The sequence below is a fragment of the Astyanax mexicanus genome, chromosome 14 (assembly GCF_023375975.1).
Source record: "Astyanax mexicanus isolate ESR-SI-001 chromosome 14, AstMex3_surface, whole genome shotgun sequence".
Taxonomy (NCBI): domain Eukaryota; kingdom Metazoa; phylum Chordata; class Actinopteri; order Characiformes; family Acestrorhamphidae; genus Astyanax; species Astyanax mexicanus.
The window spans coordinates 22,214,185-22,226,616 of record NC_064421.1 but is presented as its reverse complement, the minus strand read 5'-3'; the positions used below and the strand labels follow the sequence as shown (position 1 = coordinate 22,226,616).

The following is a 12,432-nucleotide window of genomic DNA, read 5'->3' as shown; positions in this document are numbered from 1 at the left end:
TTAGTCACCATGTTGTAGGCTATAAGAACAAATAACCCTTTTATGTACTGTAAAAGTGCTGGCAATGCACAAAGAAATGCATTGCAGGATTAAATTCCCAATGCAATGGAAAAATACTCTGGCATACACTTTCTGAATATGAAATTGTTATTCTAATCAGTAATGATGCATTTTGTTGTCATTTTCTCCTAAATGTTCCAGGGTTTTAAAATATTACAATGTTCTTTAATAATATAATTTTAATAACACATTTTTTAAATTGTTAACACTGTGAATGAGTTTATGTTAAAATTAACTTTAGCCGAGAGCTGTATTTTACTATAGATTGGATGATTTTTTTATCGTGATATCTTATCTTTTTTATTATCGTGATATACCCTTTGAGCCCCCTGGTGGCATGGGGGTCCTAAGCCAGTAAGCTATTTTTATGATAGTTACAGCTGTAACAAACTAGTGAAATTGTCTTTACTAACTCACTTACTCACTCATCGTCACCCGCTTAATCCGTTAAGGGTCACGGGGGGGGGGGGGGGGGGGGGAGAGATGTATTTTTTAGATGTAAGGGTAATATTTTAGAGATCAACATGGTCCAATGAATTACACAAAAATGGTCTGTCCCAGGAAATATCGTTATTTTAGCAACGGACGGTTAATATTAAATACTTAATTGTGAATCTTTGATATTATTGATAAAATATTATTTTGTAAACGTAATTTAACGCATAGGCATATTTAGACACCCCGTGCTTTTTAGCTCTATTAAAATCTAGTATAGGCTATAACGTCGCCAGGTGAGAAATGGGCTTTAAAAAGCACCGGCACCCCCTCAAATTATAGGGTGAAAAAAATAGCACCTAACAGGAATAAATTATGCTGATAGATTCTGATCACACGTGCACTGTAAAAAATAAGACATAATAGAAAACAATACCTGACATTTTTTTAAGGATATTGCTCAAATTTGAGAAAACAACAATTTAACATTTGATATAGTTTATTATAGCAACGTAGTTCATGTTGAGAGTCGTGTTCATGCTCCCCAGTTCTAAGAATTTCTGTTCATGGTTGGGATTAGACTTTCGCTCTTACCCTTCCCTGCATCCATGAAAAAAATCGCCATTAGAGTCCAATAATCCTCTATAAATGTATTTCCATTTGTCTCCTTATGGAGATTTTTCATTAATGTTCTAACAGAGGAAATAGGCTAGATGTTGTGTAGCTGTTCCATCCAGCATAATCCATGAGTTTTATAGTCTCACTAGGGGCCTAAATGGACTCTCACTGAAGACCTTTGGTGCGCATTAGCTAACTAGGTATTAAGTGACCAGTGGACGGAGCTATGACACGCAGTTTCAGCGCAGCATATGTTGAGACCTCTTAAGCAGCTTATGTATTTTTTCCACTATTTCAACCAAACAGCATTCTGTCTAATAGTTGGAGGCCTGTCGGCCTGTTTGCTTGTTCAGTTGTATTTTGCTAGGGGGAGAGTAATAGTACATTAAGCACTCACTGCATAAACTCTGATTCGGTTTAGTTCATCATCAAAGTACTGCATTTTCACAAACAAGAGAATGAAACACTTAACAACACGTTAAACAACATGTAACTGTAGTCAAATAGAATTTTGTAGAGTGTCTATGTGTTTTACTGAGAGAAAGGGAGAGAGAGACCGTCTCTTTGGTGTGTGGCCTGTACATTATCACCCATCCGAGATGACAAGCTTCTAGCACTATATTATCAGTATCGGATCTCCACAAATCCACAGATTTATGTGAGCAGTCGGAGAAATTAAAATCACATGCTTTTTAGCGCGCTTAACCCAATCCCTTTAGACTTCATTTTTAAAACATCTAAATCTGTTATTACGGGCACAAACCCCCTTTAATTTAATCTTTGACAAGATTACCAAATTCATTGATGATGTCATAAACTTAAATATGTAGTGCAAAAACATAGTCAGCTTAGCGCTTATCCTGCATGAGTGCGCAAACAGACAACCATGTTGTACAGTTAATTAGAGACATAATAATAATAATAATAATAATAATAATAATAATAATAATAATAATAATTGGTATATTATCACTACTATTATTATTGTTATCATTATTGATAGTAGTGGTAGTAGTAGCACATAATGTACAGAAAAAAAAGTAATTACTAAAACCAATGAACTAAAATGCAAATAACATTTTAGGTTAAAAAGCCGAAACAATTAATAAGAGCGATAAGCTCTCATTCTCAAACACACGCGTAAAAATGTAGAGAGTACTATTAGAGTCATTGAACTATTATACATGTTACATTTACATTTACATATATATATATATATATATATATATATATATATATATATATATATATATATATATATATATATATCCATATATATATATATATATCCATATATATATATATGGATGTGTGTGTGTGTCTTTATAACGATTTATACGTGTATTTAAGTACTTATATTGTAGTTATTTATCAAAACCATCCATAATTTTAAATATATCTAAATACAAAACAAAAAAAATAATATTTAATAACTACATGCTAAATCATGTAGCTATTTCCAATCATACTGTCTCGGTAGGTTCATAACTGGAGCTCTGCATCTTGGAGTTGCCTGTTCGGATCAAGAAAGCAGGCTGTCCGGGAGAGCTTAAAGAACAGAGGCACATTGTTGGGTCCAGCCCTGGCCAGGGCGGGGTGCGGATTAGCCCGGCGTCTGCCCGTCCCACATGTTACTGTAGGGCCGCGTTGGCCTTAATTAAAATAGAAAGATGCTCTCTGCAGGAATGGAGGCCCCTAGTTTGGGACAGGTCTGATCTAAGGGTGACTTGTGCACTTTTAAAACAACAAGTTCAGAGTTAGAACCCCTGGAATAATCCCATTGTGTGGCCGATCAGTCAGTCAGAGATACAAGATCGTCGCTGGAAAAGTTTGAAAGCCAAAAGTGACAGCGGACTATTGTCCACAGTTGACACATGTACAGCGCAAAGTCCGCAGATCATACACAATATATTTGGCTGTGTTAATAAGTAGATTTAGGACTACTAAATCTAATAAAGGTTGATTTATCATTAGAGGTTTACAAGATATTTTATAAATCGAATTTGCCTTTACAAGTGAACAAAAGCTATAACCCAATGTTTTTACAGCGAGACACTTCACTCATAATATGTTTATTTTTAATTACTTTTATTAAACAATTAGGACCGACCATAAAGTCAGAAAAGAGTGTGAAGTTTGTTAGATTAATCAGTATTTTTTTAGGTGGAATATTTTACGGCTTTGTAATAATTTATTTTTTCTATTATTTTATTTAAAAAAACTCAAAACATGATGAATGCACTATAAATCTGCTAACGTTTCAAATGTTATTGTTAAGGATAAATCAAATGTGTCGCATAAAAAACGCAGCTGTTGTGTTCAAGTTTGTTAAAAGTATCAAGAATCGTGTTGATGCACCATGTTTTATTTACTTGCAACTAATTAATTACATTTGTTGTAAATTCACATCGCGTTTTGTCAGTGTTCTTTCTCAGTGACTACTTTAGTTCAGAAACTGGTTTAGTTGAGTGTGTTTGCTCTGTAATGGCTGGGGAGGGGAGAGACGGTACAGTTTCGCTTAACTGTCACTGAAAAATGCAATTAACTGTTGCTTGTCTGTCTCATTACAATGGTAGTAACTGTCGCCGCTGACCTACATAGACCGAGTATTTACTCGATCTGAAGGACATCACCCAAGCTGCTGTAGCTGTTTAAGGGGAAATTATCACAAGATGGGCATCAGTAATTCATAAGCCAGTTTCCACTTTGTGAAGGTAAAAACTATTGTTCAATTGTTTATTAAGCTATTTTCCATATGATTCCGAGTTTTATAATTGGATCAGGGCGTAATGCCAAGAGTCTTATTATTAGTTAAGGGAAACTATATATGTGTAAATTAGTATCTTTGTGTTAAGAAGTATCATTGACTCTTAGAAGCTTCACACAGAAACAGCCGTGTATACATTTCCCCTATCAGATACAAAACACTTGATTTGAACTAAAAGTGGTTCTGAGAACAAATAATAAAAAATAATTTTATCGATTTTACAGAAATACCCCGAGATAATAATAATTAAAAATAATAATAATAATAATAATAATTTAAATGAAGCAATTTTAGATCTTAGGAATTTTCACAGATTTTTAATGGCCATAAGAAAACCAAATATATTATTTTTATTTGAAAAACTGTGCTGTATTTAATCGATTTTCAGATTAATGTAAATGTGTATAAATCGATACGTATCTCCTGTAATGATCGATAAAATATTTATGCCGTTTTTCCCACTGCCAAATAATTACTGTTCACGTAACAGAAGGAGACGCCAATTAACAGTGCAATTTGGCTTCATGTGAAACGCCTTTGTTCTTCTGCGCATTGTTGTGGGTCCCTCTTCACATTCCTACTGTGTGTTGTTGTGTTGCAGTCATATCAGTTCGGCTGTGCAGGCATGTGACAATAAATTAAGTTACATTTACATTTTTCCGTTATTCCGATATTCAGGACTTTACCGCGTTTTTGAAGGACGGTTGAAATAATTAATTCAGTTTCACTGGTGGGAAAAAAAATTGAAGATCTGGGTAAATATTTCAGATGACTGTCAGAACTTGAGAAAAATCGTTTTTTTTTTACACTGAAAGGAATATTATATTCTTCTTTCTCTCCCCAACAAAACCCTGATTTCTGTGAGTGAATTACATGTGAATAAAAATGAAAAAAAAAAAACCGAATGAATGATTGTCAGTTTGTTTATGTAAGTTGTGTATGTGCACAGAATTGGCAGTGTAAATTAGCAGGTTGTTATGGCTTCCGCTCTTTCGGAGAAAAGAAAACGAACGATTTCCTTCGATCATTTCAAGCTATTATTTTAATCACGGCGTCTTCAGTAAGGACGTGCATGAAATGGAGATTATTGGCAATGTCAAGGGCGCTAATTGAATGTTCAGCTGCTCTGAGTTTCTAAAGGAGGCCGTGGCGAATCTCAGCGTCTCTTTTTCTCTCCCTCCTCCCTCTCTATGTCCTCCTCTAGTTTCCGCAATTACGGTTCAAGTCGAATCTTTAGAGTGAAATTAACCACCGAGCTACCGGTTTCTCGAAGTCCTATACGAACTTCATGCTCTGATTTTGCAACTCTACGCGTTCCTCTGATGCCCTGAAGAATGTAGGGTGACTTTGTTCTGTCTATATATCGTGTCTGACAAAAAAACAATCCGAAAGAAAAACAAAAGTATTTTTATATCTTACGCCAAATTTCAAAGTTACCCAAAAACACATTGAATAATAAGAATGCATTATAAAATACCAGCAAAATAAGGGGAAAAAATAAGCAGCTTCCTTTAATTTACACCAATTCGCATTTAGCACGATAACTTTTGTATTAGTTAAAAAACTAAATAATTTAATAACACTTTACATAGAGCAAACTCTTCTGTCATTACAAATAATGTTTTTTTTTTCATTTATTAAAAAGTGTTGTATTTTATGAATTAATTGTCCATACCGTGCAATTGCAAAAAAAGCCATTTGGATTTCTGTTGGAAAAACTAATACTAACAACAATGAAGCGATGGAACTGTGAATATGCATCTATGAATTGGCCACCAAGGAGCCGAATGATGAAGGAGCTGAGGGATGACGAAGAGGAGGAGGAAGAAGAAGGAGAGGCCCGCGCCCTGTCTCCTGCCCCCTGGCCTGAGGAAAGGCCGTAGTGAAGCAGCGGGATTAGCCGCTCTACTCTTTGAGGCTCGGATTAGTGCGACTTTCCCAAAGCGCGCATTCCTGCTGCCGCAGCGCTCCGAGAGAAAAGAGCGAAGCCGGCGGCGGAAAGACAGAAAGGAAGCAAATACCAGAGCAAAAACACATTTAATTGAACCCACCACTTGTGGAAGGCCAATTACAAAAATGAACATGAGGACACAAAGTTCCCATATTCCTCCTTAGGTTGGCCCGAATCAATTACAGAATTAAAGATTAAACCGGTTTACATTTGTACGGCAAGAAGAATTAAACCGTATTTGACATGTGTCAACGAACAAAAGTGTAACAGCATAAAGTGGATTTAGGAAAAAGACCTTAATCTCCTTAAACTTTGGAATACTGTAGAATACTGTGGAAAATTGACCAAACAGGTTCAAATTGAGATACACGGGAGGTAATGAGCAAACACTGAACAGCACGCACTATTAAAGCGCGTGGTAACACAAATTAAATAGAAAAATAATGATGATTATTTTATTAAAACTTTTTTAATTGATCTAAAGTTTGTTTAGGTAAACCATAAAATATAAAGACTAAATACCAAAAATATGTCACGAAAATCTTTTCAAAGTACTTCTAATTACTGTTTATTTGCAAAACGGACCAGGTGTTACTTTTTTCATTCACATTTTAATCGAACATTTAAATTTTTCAGTGCATAAAAATAATTTGCTATAATTGCTAAACTATTTTACCCTAATTAAACGATCTCACAGGGACACCGAACATTTTACCCCTTCAGTCAGATTAAATACTTTTGAATATCAAGTCAGGTCTGAAATCGTTTATTAATACTCTCTGCAATGGTGGGACCACATTAGCACTCCAGACAAGTTTTAATATCCACGCTGCAAGTCGTGGGCGGCAGGACACTGTTGACCAGTGGAGAGCCGGTTCGTAGAAGCCCAGCTCCAGTGTCCACGCAGATTGTTTTTGTAGAGGTCCAGCTTCGATCAATTCCAATAAGTGACTAATATCATTTGTCGTACTGGTTCTTTAAAGGAGGAGAAAAAACGTGAAAAAATCTATTAAAGTCACAGCCGAGTCATCGCGCTTGGCGAGGGAGCTCACAAATTGCATACAGTTACAACAGATCACAGTTTCGAAGGCTAGCACAGATAAAAAAAACACGTATGTACCATTTATAGAAGACACACATTGATTGTCTCTTAAAAACTACATATTGATTCCTTATAAACACTTTTTTCTTAAATAAAGTAGTGCATCCAGGTCGCCACGGGGGGCGTTCAGCGCGGGCGCGCACTTACACACACACATCCACACACACACGCACACACACACGCACATTCTCTCTGTCTCTCTCTCTCTCTCTCTCTCTCTCTCTCTCTCTCTCTCTCTCTCTCACTCTCCTGATGGAAGTGTCTCTCCTGATGGAAGTGTCTTTAAGAGGCTTTACAGGAACCTGCCCTTTCCAAAAAACTTCACCCAAACATTGGCTCCTAACGTGTAGGGTGGTGCCTTTTTAGATGTATTTTTGTTCTTTCTATTTTCTTGGGTCAGGATTCGTTCCGTGGCTGCGATCTAGGTTATTACAAACTCTTATACTCTCTCTTAGCTTGTTGCCGCAGCACTGCTTGCGTGTGCCCATTTCATGATCGTCCAGAATGACCTGCTGGAGTCTGGCCACGGAAAACCCCCTATCCGTCATCAGCACCTTTAACTGTCTTGTTTTGTTTTGTACTTGTGTGTTTTTGGAAGTATGGCAGGTCTGCGGTGTCTGTTGTCTTGTCTTTTGATGTTCTTATTTTAGTGTCTCAGTGTTTTACTGGTGTGTGTTTGTATGGGATCCTCCTCGTTTTCACAACACCTGGAACTTCCAGGAGGAGGTCTGATCTTTGTAATCCAAGCAGTCGGCGTTGAAGTTGAGCTTCCACGAGGACGCCTGCTCCTTGTAGTCCAGGCAGTCGGCACCGGAGCCGAACCCCAGACCCGAGGCACCGTACCCCTGCGTGGCCGCTGCCTGGTTAAGGTGACCGCTTACGGCGCCTCCTCCGCCGCCGCCCATAGGGCTGAGCGCCGAGGCCGGGCCTGACAGCTGGTGGTGGTGCATGGGCGCCAGGTACGAGCCGCAGTCCACACCGCTGAAGTAAGCAGAGGCGGAGCCCGCGTAGCTTTGCCCATAGCCGGACGCCTGCGTGTAGGTCATCGGGTAGGAGCGCTGCATGCAGGACGAGGACGTAGAGAGCGCATCCGGCAGCGGAGAAATAGATGCTGGGCTCCAGATGGACACGGGCGCCGCTGCTGTGGTGGTAGACGCAGCCGCCTGCACGGCCGATACGGTGCTGCTGGCTGGCGGCGTGAACTGGCCGCCGCTCGCGCCACTCTCGGAGCTGGCCTCACGCGCCGGGGAGCTCTTCTTCTTGGCCGGACGCACCTTGTTCTGGCCGCCGTTCTGTTGTTGCTGCTGTTGCTGGCGACATTTCGCCCTGCGGTTTTTAAACCAAACCTGAAATGAAAACAAACCTTTAACATTCAGAACTACTAAACAAATTCGATTCAAACAAGAGCCAAAATTACCATGATGTACTTTTCTAATGCAATAAAACACGTGCTGCACATCAAATCCATTTATTTTTTATTGTAACTTTTAGACGGATATATTATCTTCACTATTGTAAAATAGGTCAGTTTATGTTACTTTTCCTGTTGAATGAAAATCTGCACTGACCTGAACACGGGACTCAGGCAGGTTGATCTTGAGCGCCACCTCCTCGCGCATGAAAATGTCCGGGTAGCGCGTTTTGGCAAACAGTGCCTCAAGCACGTCTAGCTGCGCACGGGTGAACGTCGTCCTCTCCCGCCTTTGCTTTCGAGGAGTAGCTGTTTAGAGGAAAATCCAAATTAATAAATCACCAAATAAAGGAGAGAGAAAAATAATTTATTTCTTTTAAATTCAGTCCCAACTAAAGCGCTGAAGGACGTTGATCTCTTGTATTAACAAGTAAAATTGTAAAATGTTAACAAACTTCTTTAGACAATGAAAAAATCAATGTTTAATTAACATGTGAAGAAGCAATGTTAAAATGCGCATTGTGATATCAAAATGTTTCTCTAATGTCCTCTCTGATGCCAGTAAAATAATTAAAACACAGTCACAATAATTAAAGCAAAATCACAGTCTCGCATGTACAGACTAAAAAATCAAACATTATATTACTCAAATAAATTCATATTTTAAGGAAGATTGTTAAAAACGCATAGCTATTATTTAAAATGTCATTTTAATTTCGTTTTTTCTTACTGAACTAACTGTTTGTAAGATAAATAGTTTTGTAAGATAAATAGTAACAGGGCCACACTGCACTGTTAAAAACGTATAGAAGTTAGGATTACTTTTTTATCAAGATGACTGAACAAAATCCAAAAGAAGTTTGGGCTAAAATAATTAATGTATTTTAAGTTGACTCAACATTTGGGAAAATTTGGTGCCATATTTTTTGCGCAAGATATCTTTTACAGCGTTTTGGAGGTACAACTGAATCTGAAAGCCAAAACAAACTCTTATTTCATTAATGGTTTATGTTGACTATTGCTGGTACAAGAACAATATATATGCCCAGTATATACGCTAGTTTTCTAAACAGTAGCTTTAATGCAAGTTTCTCTTAAGATGGATTTCGGCAGTGAAACGCTGTAAACACAGAAGTGTACTAAATTCTATGCACAGAACGATTGTAAAACACTTAATGGGCGAAATCGCAATTCTTTACACAATTACAAATTGGTTGGTTGCTCACCTGGGTATCCCACGGACGGGTGCAGGAGGTCCATCCCGGACGTGGTTAAACTCAGCCCGTTGACCGTGTAAGGTGGTTGCTTGAGATACGACATCATGCTAAAGTTGGTGTTGGATGTGAAATTGGAGAAAATGTTGGAGCTTGGACCTATCCGCTCTCCCTCGTCGGGCTGCTGTCTTCGCTCCAGGCTGCGAACCCTGTTTCCAAAACTGTACACAGACAACCAGAGATGTTCACCAACGGTGAGCTGACGGAGCGTCTCAGACTAGATCTTAACGACGAATAAGCCCAGGCCACGGTGCAACTTGCTCTTAAAGCTGCTCCGGACCTCCAGCTGGCCTCGCAAAGGGAGCGAGACTCGTCTTGGCACCCCCTACCCCACACCAACCCACCCCCTCCTCCTCCCCCCCCCCAACCTCCCCATGGACCCCCCCCCCCAAAAAAAAGTAACATCTAATTGCAACAAGTTCCACAATGCACAAAACTACAGCCTTTCTAATGTGCATACATCAGTCCACAGCGCGGAATAACGATTTGCATAGGAACCAGGCTAATTGTCTCAAGCATAAGGGAACTGATTGGAGGCCATTTGTGGCAACAAAGGCCACTGTTAGTCTGATAAATAAGGCCGATAACAAAAGCCCTACTGGCGAGAAGCAAAAGGGAACAATACGAGAAGACCTCATCCTTCTCCACTCAGTTGGCCTACAGTGGCCATTAAATTAATGAATGCACTCATAATGATGTGTTTTAGTATCCCCTACTATCCTCGTAAATGCCAAAAGGGACTGTTTGACTAACATAGGTAACACTGTTTAATGACCCGGTTGGAGAATTCGTTCACTGTTAACTCCTCATTCAACGCCTCTCTAATTGGATTTTGATTATAAGTGATGAACTGAAGTGTTTTAGGGTTAGAAGGTAAAGCAAACAAACACCTCACAGTCAAGACTTTTGAGTGCAATCAAAAGACGTGAAATTGCACTTAACAGTTCGAATATTCCAAACTGAACTCCTAGAGAACTATTTTTGTAGTTCGAAACGAAATTGTATTTTAAATATAATGCTAAACGAAACTAAGCGAAAGCCCTCTCTTGCAGATTAACATACATTACAGATTCTAGATTGTTACATTTTAATTACAGTAATAAAGTTATTCTAATGTCCATGGACATCGCCAAATGAGAAGAGGCGAATTTATAAAGTGGGAGCCCCTCACTGTAGCCTAATTACTGAGGGGCTGGGGGTGTTTTTTTTAATATCCAACGGTTTTCTCCCTCAATCTGTCACTTAAAACATGCCTCGTCTACCAGTTGCACAAGCGCTCGATAGTAATTACCTCATCCAAGAATTAATTATGATAAATGTTTTTGTTGATAAATTAACGAGATAATCCGGATGGCACGCGCTCCCCTAATTACTGGACGCTACCCTTCAGCTGAACATTTGGCCTCATTGATTCATTGCGGGACGACAAATCTCTCTCTCTCCCTCTCTCTCACTCTCGAACACACACACCAACACGCTCGTGCTTCACATTAGCCTTGTTCCGTGCTAAATAATTTGACCTTATTAGCCCAACTAAAATTTTCTTTATGAACTATTTATCTATCATCGCTTTGACCGCGCTAAATGAGTTAAATGAGTGTGTACTGTAGGCCCAGAGCAGCAGGACATCAAGTAGACGGTTTCTCTACAGCTTACACAAAATGAAACAATCCGTATTAGATAAAAGTGTCCTTTCACACCGAAAACACCAGTGTTAGTTTCTAAAACGTCAGTAGTGTATTTAAAACGTCGGTGTTTTTTTTTTTCGTAAGCAGCTCTCTTTCTCTCTCTAATCATCTCCCTTTGTCCTCTCTTCGTCCCAGTCCAGAGCTCACACTGAGGCGGGAGGGAAAACAACTTTACACAAGTGGGGTGACGGTCCATTTGAATTTATTCTGCACCCCAGGTGAGAGTTTAGACGAACGAAACGGACAGTAAACAAAAGATTAAGATTATAATATAAAAATAAATAGGGCAAACGATCGCCTCTATAAGATGGCAAGTTTGAAGGAAGCACAGGTGGCTGAGAAAGACGACCGAATCGTAATGGTTATTCTAAGGGTTAATAATAATCATAATAATAATAATATAAACGACATAATACACAGGTTGATAATACTGCTATTTATGTAGTATTAATATACTCTCTCGGGCTGAATATACTGTTAATATACGAATAAGCGAAGCTAAATGAAGACAGAAAACTGAGCTACTTACTGAAGCTCTCGGTTGGGTTCTGTAGTTCAGAAAGAGAAGATCCGTCCGATGGTTTTACATCCGATCGTTAAACCCTAAAATTTTAAAACATAACCTTCTCTTTTTAATCGATGAAAACACAGATAGCCGTCAGCCGAAAAGCGCCAGACACATCAAAAGCCTCAGCTCGTGCACAAAACCGGACAATGTGTGTGGAGCCTTTAGAGAGATTAAAGTCCGTACGGTTATAAATCACTGCTCCTTCTGGGCGAAGTTGCTTGCGCGTGATTCGCGGGATGCACTGGCCAATGATGAGGCTGCTCGAGGGCTCGCGACTGGAGTCGGTCGCTCTCGCGGGGGAAACAAATGTCGCGAGTTACTTTCCCTTTTTTTTTTTCCTTTTTTGACGCAAACTCCTTAGCCAATGAGAGCGAGGCCTGTGTGCATGTTGGAGTCCGCTATCTGAGCGGCGCGAGAACGAGATTTTTTAGTCTCCGTCCCGTTTTCACACAAAACTCAGGTGAAATAAAGTTTCACCTGTCACACCTAAAGGCTCAACTTCACTTCCACACTGCGGCGGGAGCTGTTGAGAGAATAAACGCTACTCATTTACTGATT

General features: G+C 39.1%; 1 protein-coding gene across 1 annotated transcript; it reads right to left on the bottom strand.

The window, feature by feature from the left end:
- Positions 1-5,900: 5,900 nt before the first annotated feature.
- On the bottom strand, positions 5,901-12,160 carry otx2b (orthodenticle homeobox 2b). The gene is made up of 4 exons (XM_007252495.4): positions 11,836-12,160; positions 9,571-9,779; positions 8,502-8,653; positions 5,901-8,279 (listed from the first exon to the last, which is right to left on the bottom strand). The coding sequence occupies exons 2-4, from the start codon at positions 9,665-9,667 to the stop codon at positions 7,632-7,634; spliced, it is 897 nt and encodes a 298-aa protein (XP_007252557.3). The 5' UTR covers positions 9,668-9,779; positions 11,836-12,160; the 3' UTR covers positions 5,901-7,631.
- Positions 12,161-12,432: the final 272 nt, after the last annotated feature.

Coding starts and splice junctions, on each gene's coding strand:
- otx2b (XM_007252495.4), bottom strand. CDS start 9,667: ATGATGTCGTATCTCAAGCAACCACCTTACACGGTCAACGGGCTGAGT. Junction 8,654..9,570: donor CCCGTCCGTGGGATACCCAG/GTGAGCAACCAA, acceptor TCCTCTAAACAG/CTACTCCTCGAAAGCAAAGG. Junction 8,280..8,501: donor TGCCTGAGTCCCGTGTTCAG/GTCAGTGCAGAT, acceptor TTTTCATTTCAG/GTTTGGTTTAAAAACCGCAG.